This window comes from Rutilus rutilus (genome assembly GCF_951802725.1).
Source record: "Rutilus rutilus genome assembly, chromosome: 10".
Lineage (NCBI taxonomy): Eukaryota > Metazoa > Chordata > Actinopteri > Cypriniformes > Leuciscidae > Rutilus > Rutilus rutilus.
The window spans coordinates 22,808,593-22,834,348 of NC_140215.1; the positions used below are offsets into that span (position 1 = coordinate 22,808,593).

At 36.7% G+C, this 25,756-nt stretch overlaps 1 protein-coding gene across 2 annotated transcripts in view; it reads right to left on the reverse strand.

Annotated features, from left to right (window-relative positions):
* Window positions 1-121: 121 nt before the first annotated feature.
* The window catches only part of itgav (integrin, alpha V), a 29,949-nt gene continuing 4,314 nt past the window's right edge, over window positions 122-25,756 (reverse strand). Inside the window, exons 4-31 of one of the 2 annotated variants that reach the window (XR_014628967.1) lie at window positions 24,449-24,563; window positions 23,295-23,356; window positions 23,115-23,160; window positions 21,024-21,146; window positions 20,753-20,797; window positions 20,344-20,387; window positions 20,188-20,244; window positions 19,701-19,753; window positions 19,093-19,298; window positions 18,635-18,826; window positions 18,439-18,484; window positions 17,515-17,622; window positions 17,064-17,119; window positions 13,230-13,384; window positions 12,493-12,630; window positions 11,335-11,402; window positions 11,084-11,231; window positions 9,393-9,485; window positions 9,172-9,251; window positions 8,585-8,665; window positions 8,213-8,318; window positions 7,940-8,098; window positions 7,329-7,454; window positions 5,088-5,201; window positions 4,873-4,980; window positions 4,674-4,793; window positions 705-1,612; window positions 122-656 (exon numbers count right to left, since the gene is read on the reverse strand). Coding sequence is in view for 1 of the 2 variants with exons in the window: in XM_084421499.1 (XP_084277625.1) it covers window positions 1,514-1,612; window positions 4,674-4,793; window positions 4,873-4,980; window positions 5,088-5,201; window positions 7,329-7,454; window positions 7,940-8,098; window positions 8,213-8,318; window positions 8,585-8,665; window positions 9,172-9,251; window positions 9,393-9,485; window positions 11,084-11,231; window positions 11,335-11,402; window positions 12,493-12,630; window positions 13,230-13,384; window positions 17,064-17,119; window positions 17,515-17,622; window positions 18,439-18,484; window positions 18,635-18,826; window positions 19,093-19,298; window positions 19,701-19,753; window positions 20,188-20,244; window positions 20,344-20,387; window positions 20,753-20,797; window positions 21,024-21,146; window positions 23,115-23,160; window positions 23,295-23,356; window positions 24,449-24,563 (2,748 nt within the window). In the remaining variant the exon portion in view is untranslated. Of the gene's footprint in view, window positions 1,613-4,673; window positions 4,794-4,872; window positions 4,981-5,087; window positions 5,202-7,328; window positions 7,455-7,939; window positions 8,099-8,212; window positions 8,319-8,584; window positions 8,666-9,171; window positions 9,252-9,392; window positions 9,486-11,083; window positions 11,232-11,334; window positions 11,403-12,492; window positions 12,631-13,229; window positions 13,385-17,063; window positions 17,120-17,514; window positions 17,623-18,438; window positions 18,485-18,634; window positions 18,827-19,092; window positions 19,299-19,700; window positions 19,754-20,187; window positions 20,245-20,343; window positions 20,388-20,752; window positions 20,798-21,023; window positions 21,147-23,114; window positions 23,161-23,294; window positions 23,357-24,448; window positions 24,564-25,756 lie in introns of both variants that reach the window. The other variant, XM_084421499.1, reaches the window with a different exon arrangement.

Genomic DNA, 25,756 nt, shown 5'->3' on the forward strand with positions numbered 1-25,756 from the left:
TTACAGAAATCCTGTTACGATAACATGAACTTTAGACACTAAAAAAATAGGTACTACATTCAAGTCGAGGACAAAGTATGCCATGGACACCTGGTATATTCATAAGGCAAAAACCAAAAAATCCATCTACATCAGTATATGTGTTTATTTGAATTACAGAAGCATTAACAACATATTGCTGAACAAAATCAAGGGGAAAAAGAAAAAGGAAAGTAAAAATAAAGTCAAGAGTCAGTAATCTGTTTTTAAACTCATTCTTCTTGAGTTTCTTCTGGATTCTCAAAAATACATGTTTGTTGCTATGATGATTATGTCCTATTATAATTTTTTTTACAAACTTTACAAAACAAAAGAGAATAATACTCTGGATCGTTTTAAAATGCATAATTTTGATTGAAGTACACAAATTTTTCATTTAGACAACATACTTATGGCAACCCAATATGGGTAAATTCATATGGGCAGCAGCATTACTATAATACAGCAACATAAGAAATCCATGGGGTGTTTTCAGTGTTATGGGTTGTGTTTTTCAGACCAAAACTATGAACTGCAACCTTTAAACCACAAAATCAAATTAACATCAGTCAAATAACTGTTTTTAATATATAAATATTTTTTCCCAAAAGGCCAATATTGCTCCTAAGGATTCCAATCTCATTTTTCCAAATTGTACAATTAAGTCCCCCCCCCCTCCTCCTCACACTATTCTAATCAACATGTACCTTTAAAAAACAGACAAGTGTTTAATCTATAAAAATACTCCTGCATCTTAAAACTAAAGGTAAATTAATACATTATAAAGGTGCTCTGTTCATAAGTGGTAGTTTTCAAAATACAAAAATGCTACCGTTTATTGCTCTATTGTGCAAAGACTTTGATTATTTTCTCTTTTTATAATACAAATTCGACCAAATGCAGAAACATAACCCTGCTCTAAAATTATGTGTTTACAGTAGACAATCATACGAATATTTTCTCAAAATAATACACCTTACACCCAAATAAGAAACCAGAGTCCAAATCCCAACAGCTGAAAAAAAACCAGCAGAAACTGATCACCACTAAATAAAGTAACATGAAAGTTTCTCCAACAGAAGCAATCTAATGATGTACCAAACTATGTCATGTCTTTCCTCAAAATAAACAATGTAAAAATCATGATCACATTTTGTATTATTTAAGGTTCATCACCTTTATTATTGTTACTTGTAAACCATTTGAAATGTGTTACGATTTAAATGGTTGATCTCTATACCCAACTGAAAATCAAATCTTGTTTTAAGACTCAGTGCAGTTAAAGAATGATAGGAGCACAGGGGAAAAGGATTGGGACGGGGCTTTAGTCTTATTACCAAAACATCATGGTTGAGTACCATTCAAATGACAACAGTCATCTCATTGATCTGGGCTGTCTGGATGAACACTCTGATGCTTGTGAAGGATGTGTTGCTGTGAATCAGGCACACTCCTGTGGATGTGGCACTGTGAGAGACCGGTGAAGGTAAAGATCTCAGGCTTCTGTGTTTCTGTCTCCGTTCTCCTGTGGCTGAAGCTGCTCTTTCTCGATACTATCGTCCTGTGGCGGCCGCACGCGTTTAAAGAAGCCCAGCTGAGGGGGAGAGAAATCAAGATGAGACATCTAATTCAAACAAACTATCTATCTATCATTTTTTGTAATAGGCTATATGTTACTTGCAATTCCTATTAAAACAATGTTATATAGATGGATGGATGGATAATATAATAAATATATATTAACTTATTTTAGAAATATTAAGTTATTTAGCCCATTATAGTGAATGAGAGCTTAACTTAGGCTACTTGCAATTATGTGACCTATCACTCACTAGCTGAATAAATGTATTTATTTTTATTAAAAATTATATATATATATATATATATATATATATATATATATATATATATATATATATATATATATATATATATATATATACACACACACACACACACACATACATACATACATATACACACATATATATATATATATATATATATACACACACACACACACACTCACCTAAAGGATTATTAGGAACACCATACTCAGTGCTTTAAGTGGCCCAAAAGAGGTGCCGGTACTCTCTTAATTTTTTTTTATTTTTTTATTTTTCTGACTCCCCTCCTCCCCTGAGGTAACAACAACTGAAGGGGTTTTATATACAGCAGTCAACAGACAACCTTATAAAAAATAATAAATCCTTTTATTAGTTTGTGGATTTGTTTGAGCTAGAAAGAGCTATTGAACATAAATAAAATGTGCAAAATGGTATTGAAAAAATACCCTTAGAAAGAGCTACTGTAGAAAGAGCTACTGAACATAAATAACGAGCTCGAACTTCTCACCACACCGGCACCCAGTTTGCAAGTCTAAATTAGTTGCTTACATTTAAAAAATGAGCATACAATAGCATAAAAAGTATTTTTAATGAACATAAAGGTCCATGTTTAGTAAAAATCTTCACGAAACTTAATGAAATATTTAGTGAATTAGAAAATATAAGATATTGTTAATTTATTTTGTATACACATTCTCATATCCATATATTTTGTTTTATTGTCACGAGTAATAATCTCAGGGTTTACTGGGTTTTACACGATTCTGTTTGTAGTGTGTTATTGGTGGTGGTGTACTAAAATAAACATTGTCACGTGTGTATAGCTTTCATCTTCTCACCGCTGATTCCTGATGGTTTAGACAGAGGACAATTACTCGAGTCGCCCCTATCGTTTCAAAGAATAGTAACGTTACAACGGCGAGCGCGTCAAGTATAAACACCTTGTCCGGTTGGGGAGGTTCGCGGATTGCGTGCGCAGTCTGCGGAGACTCGCGCTGCGGAGCCAGGCGAAAGTATAAACAACGAGGAAGCGTGCATTGTGAAGTAAAGCGGCAGCGCAGACAAAGGATTAAAACAGATGTGCAAACGAGCGTACCGGTACGCTAAAAGCACGTTCTGGGCGCACGGACAGGTGGCGGTACGCTCAAGAGCTATATTTGGAAGTGGCGGTACTGAGTACCGGCGCGTACCGGCCCACTTAAAGCACTGACCATACTAATACTGTGTTTGACCCCCTTTTGCCTTCAGAACTGCCTTAATTCTACGTGGCATTGATTCAACAAGGTGCTGAAAGCATTCTTTAGAAATGTTGGCCCATATTGATAGGATAGCATCTTGCAGTTGATGGAGATTTGTGGGATGCACATCCAGGGCACGAAGCTCCCGTTCCACCACATCCCAAAGATGCTCTATTGGGTTGAGATCTGGTGACTGTGGGGGCCATTTTAGTACAGTGAACTCATTGTCATGTTCAAGAAACCAATTTGAAATGATTCCAGCTTTGTGACATGGTGCATTATCCTGCTGGAAGTAGCCATCAGAGGATGGGTACATGGTGGTCATAAAGGGATGGACATGGTCAGAAACAATGCTCAGGTAGGCCGTGGCAATTAAACGATGCCCAATTGGCACTAAGGGGCCTAAAGTGTGCCAAGAAAACATCCCCCACACCATTACACCACCACCACCAGCCTGCACAGTGGTAACAAGGCATGATGGATCCATGTTCTCATTCTGTTTACGCCAAATTCTGACTCTACCATCTGAATGTCTCAACAGAAATCGAGACTCATCAGACCGGGCAACATTTTTCCAGTCTTCAACTGTCCAATTTTGGTGAGCTTGTGCAAATTGTAGCCTCTTTTTCCTATTTGTAGTGGAGATGAGTGGTACCCGGTGGGGTCTTCTGCTGTTGTAGCCCATCCGCCTCAAGGTTGTGCGTGTTGTGGCTTCACAAATGCTTTGCTGCATACCTCGGTTGTAACGAGTGGTTATTTCAGTCAAAGTTGCTCTTCTATCAACTTGAATCAGTCGGCCCATTCTCCTCTGACCTCTAGCATCAACAAGGCATTTTCGCCCACAGGACTGCCGCATACTGGATGTTTTTCCCTTTTCACACCATTCTTTGTAAACCCTAGAAATGGTTGTGCATGAAAATCCCAGTAACTGAGCAGATTGTGAAATACTCAGACCGGCCCGTCTGGCACCAACAACCATGCCACGCTCAAAATTGCTTAAATCACCTTTCTTTCCCATTCTGACATTCAGTTTGGAGTTCAGGAGATTGTCTTGACCAGGACCACACCCCTAAATGCATTGAAGCAACTGCCATGTGATTGGTTGATTAGATAATTGTATTAATGAGAAATTGAACAGGTGTTCCTAATAATCCTTTAGGTGAGTGTATATATAATTATTTTTATATATATATATATTTTTTTATATACAAATATTTAATGACATTTTATTGATTACGGTACGGACTTACTACTACTGACATTTATATTTGTTTGCCATCCCTATAGAGACTGTTGTGATGAGATAACAGCCATCAATCAATTAGTTTAATGCCCGGTTTCACAGACAAGACTTAAGCCTAGTCCCAGACTAAAATGCATGTTTGAGCCGTTTTATATGAAAGCAACTTTCACTGATATTACTTAAAAATATATCAGTGCCATTGTTTTGTCTCAAGATGCACACCAGTAATGTTTTTTCACATTTATAAAAGCTGCTTGAATGTCCTGATTTAACTAAGGCCTACATGCTTAATCTAAGCCCTGTTAACTAAAGTTTACAGTTGTTTACCTTATACATGATAAAGATGAGCAGAGCCAGTAGCAGCAGTCCAGCCAGGACAGCCAGAGCCACCACCCACCCTGGGACAGGCGGAGAGTTCTCTGAATTCCAGATCACCTTCAGAGAAGCCTGCAGGACAGAGACACAGGGTCAGTGCAGTCAGTGACAAACACCATACATTTAGTGCACAAATGTGATAGGAACTTACCGATGTTGTGCTGGTTGGTAACTCAGAATTTATATTTTTATATGGCATCTCTATGACACTGAAGGAGGCTGAGGATCGAACATTGTACGATTTGTTTTGACTTTCAGCCTGAAAGGAAAGAAAACCACCGCTGTGTTTTAATGTATTAGCATTTGTGGATGTTTTAGATCTTAAACACTTTTTGGGAATTTTTTAGTCAAATTACATCTTTTTACCTTGAGAAACGTGCTCACGGTGAGTCTGGAGTAAATAAATAGAATAGCACTCTGGCCTTTCTCCAGGCGGCCAACCCAACACTTAATCTCCTGGCACTCCGCTTTCCCACAATCCTGTTGGGTACACACATACAATTGGACTTGAATCCATGCATAATGATGAGATGGACAGTTCAATGGCATGTCTGACAGTGCCAGTGGTACACATGTATAGTGGGGTGAAATGGTTCCCATAAATAAAATTGGTTTGATAGTATAACAACCATGATAATAGTTGAACAATAATTTATAACACATAAATACATTTAAAACACTACCATTCAAAAGTTTGGGGTCGGTAAGATTTAAAAAATGTTTTTGAAGAAAAAAAAGAAGAAAAAAACTCACTAAGTCTGCATTTGATAATAAAAAAAATATATATATATATATATATAAAAAAAAAAACAGTAAAAAAAAGTAATATTGTGACCTATTATTACAATTGTAAAATCGGAAAAAATTTCATCATCATTACTCCAGTCTTCCAAGTCACATGATCCTTCAGAAATCATTATATATGATGATTTGCTGATCAAGACACATTTCTTATTATTATCAATGTTGAAAACAGTTGTGTTGCTGCTTAATATTTTTGTGGATATTGTGATAATCCTTTAAAGATACTTTGATGAATAGAAAGTTCAAAAGAACAGTATTTATTTGAAATAGAAATACTTTGTTAACATTATTAATCCCTTTACTGTCATTTAAACGCATCCTTGCTGAGAAAAAATAAATAATTTACTGACCGCACAATAGTATGATATAGTAATGCAGTGTAAAACTGCTGCAAACACTTCACAGACAGTGGCAACTGTTAACTAGGGATGCACCGATCCGATACTCAGTATCGATATCGGCTCCGATACTGCCATTTTTGGCGGATCGGGTATCGGTCAGATGAGGCCGATCCAAATCCGATATTGTGTGTATACTATTCAGTGTTATTGTTAAGCCCCACAAAAGGCACACAAACATTATAAAGCACCATACGTTTTCGTGCACAATATTATAAGTGTTCTGAAGCCATTATATAGTATAATGTGAGATATAAATTAATATTTAAGTTGTTAAATTCAAGGTAAACGTTTACCTCAGCTCCGGCTGTCAATCATTCTTCATTCAGCACTCAAACAGCGCGTCGCGTTCGGTTACGACAGTTAACACGATGAAACTCTCTCCAAGATGATTCAATGTTACTATTATTATACTTGATCTGTAGATAAAGGTCTATGGTTTCGCATAAAACAACTTTATCTTGCTGGACTTTATTGCTGTACCTTAATCATGTTACTTTCTACCGGGTGTCTGTTAGATCACAACACTGCAGTAAAGTCAGAGCACTATTTGTTCTTCACTCGCACAGTAACTGAAATTTAAAACTGTTAAAAGAAAATGCTGAATAGACTATTGCATAGATAGATACTGTATAATACACTACGCATCAATATGTATTTTCTTTGTGCTTTAAACTTTTCAATGCGGACTCGACGCGTCACGCGCTGCGCGCTGTGACTCATGCTGCTTCAAGCGCATCATTCTGCGCTCGGGATGAGCATAAGCGCTGTGTGCCGCACTGTATTGGAGCCTTTCATATCATAATACAGTGACGCAATGAAAGATTATCAATAGCCGTTCTTGTTCTGTCCTATCTATTATGTTGCTACCTCATTAAACAGCTGTGCTATACATTTAAAAAATGTCTCAATTTTATAGTAGGATATAAAATAATTGCTATTTTTGATTTTTATCTTGTTTTTCATGAATGTATTTTACAACAATACAAAGAGCAATGTGTAAAGTTTTACCAGATTTAGTGTTACACATATTGTCTCTAATTTGTTCCCCACTAAAAGGTTTTTTTTTTTTTTTTTTTTTACAAAATGTTCAGATTTTATACAATTATTGTGCACTCGTGATTTTTCTAGACTAAATTTTACTGCTGAATTATACACTAATCTAGTTTATAATAGCATTTATGTCAGATTATGATCATATCTTTTTTGTTGTTGTATTTATTTTTTTCAGTTCTTATTATCAGTTCAACACAGAGTTATAGAAATTCTACTTGATAAAAAAAAAAACTGCGCTGGTATCGGTACGGATCGGTATCGGCCGATACTCAGAATTTTTGGTATCGGATCGGATCGGTTCTGAAAAAATGGTATCGTTGCATCCCTACTGTTAACGGTGTGACAGTACCAGAATCTCCAGGTCTTCTTCCTCTTTTTTGTCCTCCAGGTCTCTGCGGTGGACGTTGTGTCTGTTCCCCCCCTCTGCCCTGTCTCCACTGACAGAGGTCTCATTTTTGTCAGTTAATCTGGGATTCTAGGTAAAAGCAAAAGCATAATTTTATCCCTGGAATATTATACAAGATCCTAAGTACAATCCAATTGTGTGAACAAGCAAAGTTTTGTCTCTGCACACTATTAAAATACTGTGTAATTAAAGGGATGGTTCACTAAAAAATGAAAATTCTGTCATCAATTACTCACCCTATAGTTGTTCCAAACCTGTATGAATGTCTTTCTTCTGCTGAACAAAAAAGAAAAATATTGTGAAGATTGTCGGTAAGTAACCCAAACAGTCGATGGGGCCCATTGACTTCCATAGTATTCTAAAGTAAATCAACTGTTTGGTTACTGACATTCTTCAAAATATATTCTTTTGTGTTCAGCAGAGAAACTTGGATGAGTACATGACAGAATTTTCATTTTTGGGTGAACTATCCCTTTTAAATGTTAGATCCTGTTAATTAACCACAGTATTACATATAAAAAATGACTTTCATGAATCGATTGTGGGATACGTACAGTGACATTAAGAGGGTTGAGTTCCCTGTTTGAGCTGCAATTCATGTTTCCGTCCACTTCAAACTTGGTGATGTAGAGCAGAGAGCCGTTTTTGTATCTGTAGGGCCAATGCACATCCAAAATGGCCTTACTGAATGTACTGGGTCCTCTGTTCCTTAGCTGGGACGATCAGTGATTACAGAAGATAGGAACAAAATCGTAAACAATGCACCGCAGAAGCTTAAAAGATGTATAATGTCTTTGACCAATGATAGTCACAGCATTTTTTTTTACCTCATAGATGTGCTGTACAAGAGGTCCAATGTCATCCTCCAGAACAGGACTGTCTTTTGGCTGCCAGTTAGCGATGGGTAAAAACACCTGCTCTGGTGCAGACACCCTGCACAAGACGGAGTCGATAAATACACAATGAGAAAGTCTATTAAGTCAGTTTTTTTCCATATACCACGTCATTCTAAATAACAAGTTCGCCTTTTCAAACTGTGATCTAAATTTAATAACTTAATGCAACTGCAAAGTAAATGTGTGCTGAATGTCATTTTGTGTTGATTTTAAAATTGACATAATAAAAATAAAATAAAATAAAACAGTTCACATAATATGTGCCACATAAATGTAACAGATATAAAATATAAAGCATCATACCCTCTTAATTCCACTCTGGCCAACACAGCAAGCTTTGTGACAACAGAGACCAGATTGCTGGTTTTGTTGAACTGGTTTGAGCTGAAAACAAAGGCGAATTAATTACTTTCACAATCGAGCAGAAGGTGGTGCTGTTGTTTCAAATACTGACAGACATTTCATTCATTCATTCAGAGACACAAATCCATGAAATAATACCATGGACTAGTCTTTAAGTTATAAATATGCAGTATATATCATTAAGGTTCAGATGGATGTGAGGGTGTGAAGAAAGAGTGAGAGACAGGAAGCAAAGCAGGATGTTCTCACAGAGAGACAAAGACAGCTGTTCCCTGTAATTAACATGTTAAAAAAGTCACTGGCAGTCAGCAGGGAACTGTAGGATTAGAAGAGGGAACTGCTTGAAGTTTTATTGATTTAAATAAAAAAGACAGGAAGTGGAAATACTTGTATGTTTAGAAAACCTTTGCTTTACATTTGTGTCTAATGGCCCTTGCTGGGTTACAGACGACTTTTAATTAGTATTGCACAAAGCAAAGATTCTCAATCAACTGTACTATTGTAATAGCAAGCATTAATTAAAATACCTCTTTATCTGCAAGTCAAACTTGACTTCTGTGTCCTGTTCGGAGAGCTGGTGCACGCTGAAGCGCAAGCCTGCTGTTATCTAAACAACACAATTTTACAGAAAAACTTCAAATGAAACAGCTAATTTATGTGTTACAGTATGCAACAAAATAAATAAAATAAATAACGTTTGGTACAGATAAATATGCAGATAATTTAGCTCGGAAAGTCTGTTGGTCACCTTAGTTCCTCCTTTCATTGGGTTCCCAAGATCACACACCACCACTCTGGTCTGATTCTCTTTCTTGAATGCACAGGACAGTCTAGACAATGTCTGAGATACATAAATAACAGATGAAACCTAAAATCTTAAACGACTTCACTATATATATATATATATATATATATATATATATATGAATGAAGAGTTCAGATGCAAAAGCCTCTAAGTGCCATCTGAAACTTTCTTCTAGAATGATCATTTTTATAAAGCTTGTATATTTAAGTTAAGTAATTTCCCTTAAATGACAATTAATAGGTAATTTGCATTGCCATTTAAGTGAAATTATTGAACTTAAATATACAAGCTTGATAAAAATGATCATTCTAGAAGAAAATTTCAGATGGCATTTAGAGGCTTTTGCATCTGAACTCTTCATATATATATATATATATATATATATATATATATATATATATATATACACATACACATATATATAAAAAAGGATGCTTCATCAAGGAAAGCATATTCCAATATATTCATCAATATTAATGATATTATAAACAGATATTCATCAATATTTGTTGATTGCCACATCAAATAATTCATCAATAATCCTGAAGTTAAATTTACACTAAATGGTCTTAATGGGGAAAAGCTTTCTGTATTTTGGTTAAAGCACTCATAGATCTTCCTTTAACTCTTTCCCCATCAGCATTTTTGATAATTTTCACAAAAATGTCATGGACCCCGGGAATACTTAGTTGTATGAATATCTAAACATGCAATACATCAAAAGAAAGAACAGAGCCTCTGGTTTCAACCAAACAAAACAAAAAAAAGTAAAAAATAATAATAATAATAATTTTCAATGACTACAACATGCATAAGCAATGCTTTTATCGCTTGTTTCTGCTCCTTTTTGTCTGTGTCTTGACCAGGAGATTCTCTACTAGGGCTGAACAATTAATCGCAATAAAACCGCACGCGATTTGGCAAAGGCTGCGATTATTTTATGCGCAGCTTGTCAGTGGAGTGCGGCTGATTGGTAGTAAATACTGCCCCATTTGAACGCCAGAGGGCGCTCTCATACAAACATGATAAATATGGCCTGCCGCAGAAGTACAATAATGCGCATCATTCCAGGAAATCCCTATCACGGTAGCTGAATAAACAGAAGATTGAAACGCTTTGATTAAACATGACTTATAAATACACGACTGCCTTATTCTGTGTAAGAAGGCACATCATCTCACAGAAGTAGGAGCTCAACTGTTGTTATGAAGTGAGTTTGGAGTAAATGCATGTTATTAAATGTTGTCTGTTGTTGGACAAGAGGTAATAAATGCATAAATGCTTCTCATGTTTTGGAAAGATGTTTGACGCATGTTGTTTTTTCAAATGCACGTTATAAGTGACTCAAACTCACAGTGCTTTCAGATGGGGCAGCGTTTACATAGCCGTACATCAATGACAAGCTGCGCATAAAAAATAAAATAAAAATCGCAGCCTTTGCGATTTTAAAACCGAGAAAAGCCATCTCGATTTAAGTGTGATTACATGCAAAGTGTGATTAATCGTTCAGCCCTATTCTCTACTCTTCCAGAAGATGCGTAATAGCGCCCCCTACCGTATAACAGTGAAAACACAGAAAGCCGGAAAATTCCGTCAATGGCAGGGAAAGAGTTAAGTGATCTGACTCTGCTCACCTCAACGTTACGCACGACCCCAATGAAATCTGCCTGAGATGGTAGGGTGACGATAAGGTCGGCCTCATAAGCCCCCTCTCCTCCATTCTCTGCTATGACGTCTAGGGTCAGGGGGTTATCGTCACCTATGTAGATCTCTTTCTGGTCACTGGAGCACAAAACAACAATCAGACGCACACAGAGTTAATCTCCAGCTCTACGCCGCCAGACAACACAGTGGAATTTAAGGCTCAGATGAACCAATGACTCACCTCACAACAGACAGTTTTAAGTCTGGCTTGCAAATATTGTCTTCGCCACAATCCAGGAGTATGTGGGCCTGGAAAATCACAAGGGATTATGGAATATTAAAGACAGTTTCTATTTTTATCCAACGCTATTTCATGGTGATTGTTTGAAGAGTCAGCATGCAAGTCTTTGGTTAGAGGTAGATTTAATCTTTTGAGTGGCTGCTACACAATATATAGTCTAGTTCATGGTTCCCACACTTTTTACCCAATGAATTCCATGGTTTTCCAGTCGTTAATGATAAATGGATTAAAAAATAAAAATAAATAACATAAATCAATTCACTGGGGTTCTTTGGACTTGGGTCATTTAGATCAATGTGCAAAATGCTTCTATCAATTCCTTGAAAAGACTAAAACACAACTAAAAAACATTTAAAAAATAAATAAAAAGATTTTCATGATTTTTCCCAAACCTAGAAAACACCATTTTAAAATTCCGTTTGCCCATGCCTGTGGGAACACTGCTAGTATAAAACAAATATAAAAACGTTGTTAAAAGCCTGAAAGACATTAATCATTAATTCAATCATGGCAGCCATATACAGTATAAGAACCTCACTCATCTTTTCTACTGTCATCCTTTCCAACAGACACTGAGATCATTCTGGAGTAAATGAAACATGCATCTCCCCCACCACCCCACCCACTGAGCAAACACCATTCAAAAAAGTCAGTAAGATAAAAAATAAAAATAAAAATTACTTTTATTCAGCAAGGATGCATTACAACATTGATCAAAAGTAATAGATTTAGAGATATAAAATAATTTATAATGTTACAAAAAATCAAGTTTCCACAAAAATATTAACGGTTTTCAACATTGATACTAATAATTAGAAATGTTTCTTGAGCACCAAATTAGCACACAATAACAATGATATTTTGCCATCACAGGAATAATATATTTAAATAAAAAGCTGTTATTTTAAACTGTAATAATATTTCTCAGTATTACTGTAATTCTAGTATTTTTGATCAAATAAATGCAGCCTTGGTGAGCATAAGAGAGTTCTTTAAAAAAAAAAAAAAACCAAAAATCTTACTGACCATAAACTTTTGAAAGATAGTGTATATGCAGTGCCCCTGTAACCAGAGGTCTAGTATGGGAAACTGTTGTACCTGCTTGGTGATATTTGTAGGTGTTGATTGGTCAAGGATAGGCAACAGGCCGGTCTTATCTGCTGCAGTTTTGTAATCCAAGTTGTACTCCATAAAAACAGAGATGGGTGTGATCTTATCCCTGAATTCTGAGTCATCCTATTGAGAGAGAGAGAGAGAGAGAGAGAGAGAGAGAGAGAGAGAGAGAGAGAGAGAGAGAGAGAGAGAGAGAGAGAGAGAGAGAGAGAGAGAGAGAGAGAGAGAAAAATGGGGCCTCTATATCAATGAGCTCAAGGCTGGGGAATTTCAGTCCAGCTTACAAGCTCTACAACATGCTCTTTTATGTCCAGAAAAGAGAGCTTTGGCTTTCCAGGTCAAATCCTTCTTTAGCTCTGTAACACACTGTTCCTTTTTGAAAGCAAAATAACGGCATATTCCAGTGCCAAACATCTGGGCTGACTGCCACCACAGCTTTAAATGCAGCGCAAACACATATTTGATGACATAAAGGCCTCAGCACTTCTTCAGCTGGCCAAGAAAAGCAAAACTACACTAAACTTTTCACAGCCCAGTACCAGCAAAAGTGAGGAAAGAGTCACACAGGAAATCTCTGTGTTCCTGTATCTCAACTGGTAGAACATGACGTTAGGAACACCATGGGTTTGATTTCCTATAAAACATACCGTATACCTCGCCTGCACTGCAAGATGCTTTGGATAAAAACACGTCAAACGCATAAATGTGAATGATTCACTCACTATTAAATAAGCCTGAAGTTCCTCACAGGCCGGCCCCTGGTTGTTGGAGACGGTCATGTTCTTTGAATATTGAGACATCTTGCTGTGGAGGAACAGCACCCGTTTGGTGGCTCCCTTGTGTTTGAGGCGGTCCAGGGTCAGATCCACTTGGAAAACTGTGAATGAAAGGGTTTTCCAGGTCAGTCAGTACCCTTTTTCATTTCAATCCAAATGGGAGTTAGAGAAACACAAATACTAATTAAAAAAAAGCAATAAATTCAGAAGGAATGCAGGAGTTAAGGCTCAATCACACCAAGGATGATAAATAACTATTACGATAACGACAAAGTAACAATTTCGTTGTAACTACTTTCAGAATGATTTTTTTCCAGCTGATGAACAATGAAACCAATGACAGCCAATCAGAATCCATCCAGCTTTACAGAGCTCAAGTATATAAAGTACCAGACAACAGAACTGCAGCGCGCTCATAATAAACAATGTTATCGTCCGCTTGTGTTGACGCTAATATACTTACAGTTATAGTTATCTTTATAGTTATCGTTATTGGTGTGAACAGGGCTTTATTTACATTCCTCACATAACAGAGCTTCTCTTTTAAAACAAAGAGGTAATTTAAAGGTAACAAGCAAAAAAAATTAAAAATTCTGCAAATTAAACTTGTTTAGAACACAAGCAGTCAACCCTGAAACCTTTAAACGCTGTGATACCCTTGAATCTCTGAAAGCATTCAGCTGTTTTAAACTCTGGTTCGGTTTGCCTGAAATAACCTAGGGTTAACGGTCTTGCTCAAAAGACACAAGGAGTTATGGCTCTTGGATCAACCCTTATGGAGTTTAATTAGGGACTTTTGAGATACAAACACATTTACATAAACATGTCTGAACTTTAAAGCAACATGTGAGCATTTGGCTTTGAAAAAATACTTTTAAAACTCAAAACATCCTTCTTTGAAGAGAGTCATCCAAAAATAAAAAATAAACATCTTTCTTCTGAAGACATTTTAAAGAACCTTGGGAACCAAACAATATTGGACCCTACTGATTGCACTGTATGAAAAACCCTGAGACATTTCTCAGAATCTCTTCTTTTATGTTCCACAAAATAAATAAAGTTATACAGTTTTGGAACATCATGAGGATGAGTAAATGATGACAATTTCCATTTGGGTGAACCATACCCCTTTAATGACATAAGACAGATAACCCACACTAGCATGTCAACAACGCTTGTTCAGCATTTAGAAACTTTGTCTGCCTACTAGTCATGGTGAGGTCATCAAAATAGGACAGAACTAGTGACTACCCATTACTATACAATATTGCACAACACAGCTATTCCACATCCTGTGTATAAGCATGTAAAATCACTGATACTCATTTCAAATACAGGAGTTTACATACTGTAGGTGTTTTTTGCGACTTTGCCTTTATGACAAGAAATATTATTACAACTTAAAATAATTGTTTTTGGGCTGTCATTAATGATTATTTTGGTAATCGAGTTATCTGTCAATTATTTTGACGAATAATCAAGTAATTGGATATGGTTTTGAGCTGGCACCAACGATTATTTGGTACTCGAGTAATCGGTCGACTATTTTGACGAGTAATCGGATACGTTTTTGGGCTGGCACCAATGATTATTTTGGTAATCGAGTAATCGGTCGACTATTTTGACGAGTAATCGGATACGTTTTTGAGCTGGCACCAATGATTATTTTGGTAATGGAGTAATCGGTCGACTATTTTGACGAGTAATCGGATACGTTTTTGAGCTGGCACCAATGATTATTTTGGTAATCGAGTAATCGGTCGACTATTTTGACGAGTAATCGGATACGTTTTTGAGCTGGCACCAATGATTATTTTGGTAATCGAGTAATTGGGTGATTATTTTAACGAATAATCGAGTAATCGGATACGTTTTTGTGGTAATAAAAATGAAAATAATTGTTTTTGGGCTGGCACCAATGATTATTTCAGTAAACGAGTAATCAGTCGATTATTTTGACGATTAATCAGATCCTTTTTTGTGGCAATAAAAATAGACCTAGACTTAAAATATGCATAATAACAACGCAATAATAATAATACGTAAAAAAAATAAAATAATCAAAAGCAAGTAACCATATGGTTTTATTGAACAGCACTGTTAAAATACATCATGTAATATACATAACATAAAAAAATCAACTTATGTATGTTACGTATTAACAAATGCCTGCAGAGGGCACCAATGGTCTGGTGATTGTAGTTACACTTTACAGCATGATAAAATTCTTGTTTAATATTGGCCAAACAACATTTCATTAAAATGCCTTGAACAAGAACATGTGGACATCAAAACTCAGAGTGAGGGTTTAAACTTTCATCTTGAAACTAGATGAACAACAATTAGCATATTTGGAAATATATTGATGTATTCGCCTGTTTTGGGATAGGCTTATAAATGATTTGCGTTACAAATCTAGTAAAATGGCACACATTGCGTTCCCAGATGAATGTTATAAGCAACCCAAACTCACAGCATATGCAGAGATGGAGTTTGTTACCGGATGCTGAGATGCGCTCCACACAAGTACTTGATCACAGGCACGTTACGTTGCTATATTATGTTTTTTAAATGGATTTAATATATAATGCAGCCTTTGAAAATGGTCTACGGGCTCCATTCCAAAGCGCTACTTTTCCATTGTTTTTCTATGTAAATATGCGCTAGACTGACGTGTATAACCGTTGCACTCGCATCTTGCGCGAATGACACAGCGTTCTCAAAACGCGGTGCTCAAGTTAAAATAAGGTCAACTTTTTTTTTTAAACGCGTCTCGAGACCTTACGGTTTTTTTTTTCATTCCACTTTTTCAAAGCAAAAACGCGTTCTGTGTGAACGAGCCCAAATAATGCGGTTCATGTATTCTTGTTCGTGGAATACGTCACTTCCGGTATTTTGCCGGTTAATTGTAAGCGGGTAAACTAATTTTTTAAAATAGAGTACTCAAATTTAATTGAAGAATCATGACAACCATATTTGAATATATGTTAAAATGCAATATGTTCCTGCGATGGCAAAGCTGAATTTTCAGCATCCATTACACCATTTCTTATAATTATCAATGTTGAAAACAGTTGTGCTGCTTAAAATTGTTGTGGAAAGTTATTTATTGTTTGATGACTAGAAAGTTCTAAAAGAACAGCATTTAGTTGAAATAGAAATATTTAGAAGTGTTTTGAACATTATAAATGTCTTTACTGTCTCTTTTGATCAATTTAATGTGTCCTTGCTGAATAATAAAAAAAAAAACCTGACCTCAAACTTTTGACCAGTAGTGCATTTGCCTACTCTCAAATCAAAACAACTGACACACAGTTTGTGATTTTCAACTGTAAGCAGCAGATCCATTTATAGCAAGCCTTGCACCGTACACATCCGCACCTTAAACTTGCATAACGGCAGCCATTAGCTCAACCAGAGCATAGGAGAACTTCAAAGCACACAGAGAAATAATGAATTGGAATCATGGTCTGTGGTCTCCGAACAGTGGGCTGCAGGTCTGGTAGCCATTACACCCCAGACTGTGAGATCCATGTGAAGGCTTTGTGAGCACCGGACGCTGGGCTTTTAATGGCTCTGTAGCGTATGTCCGGCTCCAAACACACTGATGCCTGACACTTCGAGCTCTAGTTTCCCCCCGCAGCGATGCTCATAACACACACCGCAACAGCAGGACTCTGTTTACAGCTGCCATGTGCTTATGCTACTTGCAATAATAGGTTCCATTGCCCTGAATATTATATGTTTCAATAATTTGCATATGAAAAAATAAGTACTTACGAAGGGAAGACTCCGCCCCTTTTCCATTTGCCTTCAGACAGTATTTCACAGTGAAGCTAAGGGAAAGAATTAGAGTAGAATTGCGTTAATGCACATTGTTTTCATGATATTCTCAATGCATAATAGTCAAGGCATATAACTTGAAGATTTGAATAACTATACATTTCTATTTAAGAAATCATTTCTTTAAACAAGAAAATATTCATGCAGACCCTCAAACATTCTAACTACGTGTTTAAAAAAAACAGGAAAAAGGTTGAGTTTAGTGATATATTAGGGATATTTAAAATATTTTTACTATGATTTTGCAGGTGATGTAATACGATTTGAAGATGATTTTAATGCACTTTTATTTGGGCATTATGTTTACATCATTCACAAAACATTTTGCATCTAAATGGCTATGATGGCTGTTTGATTGAAATTGTTTGATGAAAAATTCTTGACCCACCAGGAAACTGTGGTGGTTGTTCCAGGCAGGGTGCAGCTTTTGTCTTCAGGGTTCAGGATCTGTGGGCTGATATCCAGTGTGGTGTTCACACTGATGACGGGACGAGCCCTAACAACACAAAACAAGCAGGTATGCCATTTTAGACTGGCTCCTTATAGTGTAAGATGGCAGACAATCACAGACAAATCATGAAAACATTGCAGTTTAGTTTTAAAGGATCATTTTAGTTTAGCTTTACATGACACCCTGAGAATTAAACAGACTATTTTTGTTGCTGTATCTTTAAGAGTTTTATATGTAAAAGACCTCTGTTATGATTGGCTATCCACCCTGCATATAAATTACTGCCTAATTCACAAACCCATTCATGAGGGCAGGTTACGCTTCAAAATACTAAAGCAGCATTTATATTAAAATGTGGGTGGTAATATTACTATGTTTGTTCATGTTTGTGACATCAATACTGTAATTCTGAATCACCCATTTTTGGAGCTTAGTATGCATTAATGGCCTAGGTGGATTGGGAAGGGAGTTTTATCATTGTAAATATCAGAGTATGACTCTGCTATCCTTTTGACCGCTGATTATCATTAGTCAGAGTTTATTTTGCAACAGTGACCAGCTGACTGTACATAATGCCTTATACAGGCTTATGTATATGCATATACAGTATATATGGCTTATTATGTGTAGTACGGTGCCAATCAATGCCTGGTGGTCTCCCATGTACAAATATAGATAATGGGAAATGTTCCACTGTTATTTTCTTTTAATTCAGGCCGTAATTGCCTTCACTACTTGCACATAAACCAAATTAAATGCTGCTGAATTAAATGAGACCACCTGCAATAGCTTATCCGTCCTGATCATAAAATTCTATCAAACGCACGTGTGATTTCAAAGTGCAGAATAAGCATACTGTACCTGTACAGAACAGCTTTGTCAGCTCCAAACACCCCCACAATCAGGTCTACAAAAGGACAGAGAGTGGGAGAAAGAGAATGAGAAGAGTAAACAAGAGGAAGTAACTTAGAATTTAGGTGACAGGATCGTATCAGTTGTGAAACACTACAGAATAATGAGTGAATGTGTAAAACAGCAATGAGTGTTGAAATCTAACCAGGGTATCCGTTCTGATCAACATCTGTGCCTCCGTGCATGGCGTAACCAAAGCTAGAAGGCATGGAAGTAGACGCCCATGTTCCTTCTAGAACTTGAGAGGCCACAGGATTCGGCCCTGTGGGACGCCCGTTATGGATGTACACCAGGCCACGGTGGAATTGCCCACCATATGGGGCAGCAATAGCCACATCTGAGAAAATACAGAAGGATTAAATACAAAACCGGTCTGGTTATTGAGTAAATGCCATGGGCAGTATTGGTTTTATATATGCTAGTACAGCCATTGCTCAAAAAGCTCATGAGTCATGATTACTGTTACACAATGAGGCAAGGAAGACAATGTCGACATCTTATTACCATGACCACAAATGACTATGTATGCTCTGTCTTGTCTGATGTTGCACACAACACAGCACACAAATACAAAGAATAAAATAAGAAGAGTCAAAAAAGTACCATTATATCCATCCATATTGAGGTCTCCCACACTGCAGATTGAGCTTCCATATCGAGCATAGATCTCAGAGCCCGTGAGTTTGATGACACTGTTGAAGGTGAAACCACCTTTTCCTAGGTAGACATAGACCTGACCAACCTCCCTCAGTTTCCCATCTGAGCCACGGTCCATGAACAGAGGAGCCCCCACCAACAAATCCATCTTCCTGCAGGGGAACATAAAAAGGTTTATCCTATTGGAAAAGATCACAGCTAGTACACCAGCGGGGAAATTCAAGTTGAAAATAAATCAAATAAATGAGGACATTTTTCATTTTTGAACGAACTGTCCCTTTAATGTCTGTGAGCCTGATTTTTCTAAGGCCAGGTTAAGAGTGCTTTTGACTCACACAAACTGAATTCAGCAGTCAGTTTTGAACACATTTTCATGGCCAAGAAATGCCAGTTGAGAAACACTTATTTTAAGTGTCCATTAGTCCATAAATGGACTTTCCTGAAGGAAAAAGAGCTTAAAAGAAGCTTGTTTATGTGTGTAGAAAATTTTCAACCTCCCTTCAGTGAGAAAAACATTAAACAGCAGTTTTCAAACAGTTTATAGCATCACTTACCTGTCATTATTGATGTCAACGGCTGCTACAGAATAACCAAAGTAAGCAGCCATCTAATGTGGACAGAAAAAAAAAAGGAAATAATTATTATTAATTATTATTATGGCTGGTTTTGGTGGTGCCGCCTACAGTATAAAGATTCATTTTTTTGAGCTTGGACTCATAAATCTATGTTAAACCATGTGTTGACTCTTGCTTGATTAACTGTTGATGTATCACAACTGCAGCAATCACAATCAGCCAAAAACCCGGGCCTGTCGATGGCACACCTCATGATCTTTTCTGCTCTCGCTCTTGAGTGCTGGCGACACTGCTGTCAATAGCTTCCAGATGTGGGAGTGGATTTAGGACATGAACCCTCCGCTCGTAAACAAATGTTGAACATAACTGTGCCATGACCACAAGATTGGGTATGTCATGTGACCTGCAGGCTGCTCACAGGCAAGACTGCTCGTATAAGAGGTGTAAACATTTTTGTAACACTCACCTGTGTGCCCGTGAAATTATACATAGACTCCATGTTCTTCCCATTGAAAATGTTGACCTAACAAGACAAAACCAGACAAAGAGCTGCTTCAAGCAGGGTTGCATCACTTTTATGGGTTTTTGTCAGATTCCTGACCAAAAGTAGTATTAAACTCACATAACCGAGAGCCTTCTCCCCTCTAGGAACTCCTGTGACATAATCTAGGGAGGCAGGAAGAATTAAAAATGAGTTGGACACAACAATGCTTTCATTCAGCAATGAAGCTTCTTGATCCATTTACATAGAAAAATCTGATTTAAGCCATTCCCATAATGCACTACTTCAGTTTGCAATGCAATGGGGCTGGTATTTAGAGCAGGTCAGAACAGCTCAATCAAGACAGACATCTCATGGCTGTGGGCTGCTTAAAACTGCACTACCATTCAAATGTTTGCCGTCAATAAGATTTTTTTTAATGTTTTTGAAAAATCTCTTATGCTCACTAAGGCTCAAATTTGATAAAAAAAAAAACTGTAAAATACAGTAATTGTAATTTAAAAAAATTAAACATATCAAAATGTCTTACCATCTTCACCATCCTCATTAAAATCACCAACAGCCACAGAGTAACCTAAGACAGAATTAACCGATGACATAAATATCTGCACTGCATTTCTGCTTGTTTGCTTTGTACATTCTGATCACTGCAACTCAAAGCACACAAACATTCATTAAATGTGCAACCCAAAATTATTTTGAGCTCCTGATTTACAGGTAACAGTGCAAATATAAATCACCACGAGAAAATAATTAGAACTTCGAAAAGACATTAAAACAAAAGATGCAAAAAGGCTTACCCAAATAACTGTCATCATACTGAGCCCCGGCTGACTTGGTTGATAACTGGTTACCGTAAGGAGTAAAAAACTCCTTATTGTATCTACTGATGACCTCAGTGATGTCATCTGAGATCAGCTGACCTGGAAAAAGAAGGGGGGAAAACAGTTAGGAGAACACAAGAAGCAAAAGTGTTTTTTTTTTATCCCAATAGGAAATGAAGTGTGCAAGCAATAGATGTCTTGAACCTGCATGTGATGTTAAGCAAAACAGAAAGAAGCAGTGCTAATATATGCATACATGTAAACGTTAAAAGTAAAACCATTCAACAAAAAGTCAAATCATGTAATATTATTTTTAATATGGTTGTGCATTTTGTTGGTCTTTTTATGGTCTGTAATCTTTACAGACTTTCAGTGTTAGGGAATAATTAACTACAAGTCATGATGCTACTTTCAGGGTGTGTTGTTCACACACTAGCTCGGTTCTCTTGTTCTAGTTCGGTTCTCTAAATAATACATTCAGTCCTGGTTCGCGTACCATCTGTCATTTTTACGTATGAACCTAAAGATAAAAAAAAAAAATGAATTTTGCGATGGAACTTACCAAACATCCAAAACAAGGCTGTGTACCGGGCTAAATGCCCTCGTTGTATGTGCGTACGTACATATGATGGCATTTTGACCAGCTGAGAACTTGTGAAGAGCTTATAAGATGTGTAAAGGAGTCTGCTGCAAGAAGAGGGCGTTTCTGATGCCTGTACCAAACTGTAATCTACAACGAAACTCCTATGACGAGAAAAAACATGCCTTTGCATTCAGTCCTTTTTTGGGTGACATCACGTCCAGTTTTTGGTTCATTAAATGTCTTCAAATGTGATGGTCCGTGTTGCATTCATATTTCTGTCGAACCACACCAGGCATTCTCGGTCCGCTTGTTTGGTGCACACCAGAGTTCTCACTTTCGAATGAAACGCACTAACAGAGTGAGAGCGTTCGTTTTAATCAAACCAAACCTGCCAAGTGTGAACACACCATCAGTAGTGGAATAGGAGCTCAGTTTGTTCAAACAATGTAGCCTAGCTTTTTTAAGCAACTGTCCATCTTTTTAACAAGACCAGATTTGACAAAATTTCATCACATTATACTGCTCACACAGACTTACAACCGAGCGAGCTGATGCAATAAAGAGTGAAGCAAACACACTTTCCTCAAATGGCCTCTCAAGTTCATTTCAGTGAAGCAGTTCCTTCAATCCATTCATTTAAATGTACCACTAAAAATCTATGAAATATACATCTACATCTGAGTAAGCACTTCCCAAATGTCCCCCGCATAAGTTACTTTTTTCTAAGCAAAATCATTTAGTTTCTGCTTAAAACTAGCCTACTTTTTAAATCTCCACAACTCACAAGTTATTTAATTAAAAAGTTATAATGATGTAGAAAGTAACTAACAATTCAGCTTACAGTTTCAATCACTTTTCTAACACTTAGTTACTATCAATCACATTCACATTTGTGAAAGCATTTTACTCTCAGCAGGGAGGATAATTATCATACCATTACAAAAGAGACACTCAGCAGAAAAACTAAACACCGTAACTAAAAAAACCTTTAAAATGAACTTTTAAAAACGATCACCGCAGGTCATGAAATTCATGAAAGATGTGTTTAAAGGCTTTTCTGGGCACGGTTCCTAAAATAACCCCACCCTATGAGGTCATAACAGATTTGCGACTCAGTAAACAAGCATTTCAACATCACATAGCACAACACTAAACATTTCAATGAAACCACAGACTCATCTCCGCTGCAGTAGACAGCATATGATTCTGCATTATTTATTGACTTCAAAACAGCTCCCTCTCTTCCGAGCAGCATTTCTCTCACAGGCGGGGACCCGAGACACATTTGTAAATTTTAACGAGTATTGTCGAGGTTGCGCAAACATTCCCTGGCCTATTTTGTGTCAATGCTATATCTGAACTTGCCCTTGGAAGCAAGACACAGCAGACATTCTCTGAGTCACCAAAAAGTCCTGACAGGACACATTGTTGTTTCCCCTTTCAGTGTCAAATTCACAGAAGGATAATAAAATAAAACGGTTTACCTTGCCAATAAAAGCTTCCTGGTCCTCCAATAACAACACGGTTCTTCTGATGGAGACAAAAAAACATGTTTTGGTACAAGTTTGGCCAATAATGGGAAATACCATAAACAAATAGCAGGGTAAAAGCAGCATATCAAAATTTGCATGTAAAAAAAAAATTAAGTGGCAAGAAAAGAATACCTTCACAAAATCAGCACTGAAACCTGCTTGACAAAATCCTTGTCCCTCAGGTGAGTTTGATTCTGATGAAAAAATAAATACTCAAAGTCATTAAAGGAGAACTCCGGTCAATTTTAACATTGAGCTAATTTTTTTGTACATTTGGAGTGCTGTCAATACAGAGAACAACGACAAAAATCGGTGTTGCCTACAACGTGTTATCCTCTTTTTAAAATTTGCACCCTATTGACTTCAATGGGGCAAGTAGTAAGCCTGCTTTTTAGCCTCTTAACATCCTTTAAGTGTCATTACAAGTGCACAGAAAATGTGAGTGATTCCTTCCGAGTGAACACGAGTGGATCTGACTGCAGTAGATGTTAGAGATATTAATAAAAATGAAGTTAATTCAGCCAGCGCTCATACCTTTGTTTACATCCTGTTTTCGGTGGAAGGCCATAGTAATCGATTGTCGAGTTCACGCGCTTAGGTTTAGTACCTATGATCACGCGCGTGAACTCGACAATCGATTACTATGGCCTTCCACCGAAAACAGGATGTAAACAAAGGTATGAGCGCTGGCTGAATTAACTTCATTTTTATTAATATCTCTAACATCTACTGCAGTCAGATCCACTCGTGTTCACTCGGAAGGAATCACTCACATTTTCTGTGCACTTGTAATGACACTTAAAGGATGTTAAGAGGCTAAAAAGCAGGCTTACTACTTGCCCCATTGAAGTCAATAGGGTGCAAATTTTAAAAATAGAATAACTCGGTGTAGGCAACACCGATTTTTGTCGTTGTTCTCTGTATTGACAGCACTCCAAATGTACAAAAAAATGAGCTCAATGTTAAAATTGACCGGAGTTCTCCTTTAAGGTCTTCACAACTAGCAGATATAGTTTTGAGGAAGTATCAACATGAAGGAAAGGTGAGAAAGAGGAAGACAAACTTCAGACAGAGGAACTGTCATGACCAGATGACGACTGGCACACCGACTTTGAATACGTGTTAACTCAGACATGTCTTAAAACCATACATGTGTAGGAAATGATACACAACACAAGTATGATATCCCAATAAGTCAAGACATTTCTGAGCGAGGATATTAGATATGACCCAATAAGGGCATGAGCAGCCTGAGGTGAGGTAAAGAGCTGTGTTCAAGTACATACTAGAGCGACAGGGCGAATATTCCACAATGCTATTGCCCTTCTTCAGGTAACATGTCCCGACAGGCTCTCTTTCTGAGAATCCATACGTGCTCCACTGGTAGAGAGGAGCACATGCCTGAGGAGAGAGAAAAATGTATGTGCAGATCAGTACATGAGTAGGAATTATGTTCTTCTAAACCATATGCTGCTGAGAAATGTCTGCTCACATATTACAGCAACACTTAATTTAAACATTTATTTTTAGTGCCATATCAGCATTGAAAGTCAAGATCAAAGTACTATTAAATAAAAGAAGCGGCTTCTTACAACAATACAATAAAGAATATTTCATTTCAATTTGATATCTGACTTGTTTGAATCTAGGATTTTCTTTAATATAGAATCATGTTTATAATATACAACAACGGGGCTTAACAATAAGGACATCCCAGGGTCAATGTAAACAGGGTTCCTTCCCACACATTTTCAATTTCAAAATTACATACTTTTTTAGACTCACATTTCCAAATCTCTGTAGATTTTCAGACCATACTTAACATAAATGGTTCATACAGCATTTAATTTGGTATATATAGTACAATCATCTGTAAATATTTTCTCAGGCTTTTTTTTTTATTGGTTTGACATGTGACAAGTGATGATATGCGCTTACATGATGAAAAGAAACCTAAAACGCTTTATAACCTGCATATATTCACCTGACACATCGCTTTGATACTGTAATCGTGGTTTGATACTGCACAATCAAAAAACTGTATCGTACAGTCTGATTTAGATGATCATTTTGCTCTTTTATCTGCTCCTGTTTAAGTGGCACACGCACGTTCATGTGAAGGTCAAAACAGTTTTGCGTAATGGAAATGTGCGCCTTGAAGAAAAAAAGTGTGTGATATTTTGCTGCTAATATAAAAATGACAGACGAGTTTGTGTTACAATTGTGCAAATGACTTGCGATTCCTCCTGATTCCTGATTGATTCTCCTGAGATTATGGAAGCATAAGTAAAAGTAGATTAAAATTTAACAAATAATTAAACAATTAAACAAACAAACGAATAAAATATTAGCATTGCTCTTTATAAATTTACAGCTATCATAAAGTTACCTAACAGCTTTCATTCAAATTTTGTACGTATAAAATCATTTTTATATATATCAAAATATAAGCCTATATATATATATATATATATATACACACACACACACACACACACATATATATATATATATATATATATATTAGTGCTGTCAAATCTATTAATATGTGTGTGCATATATAAATATATGACACAGAGACATATATAAAGTAT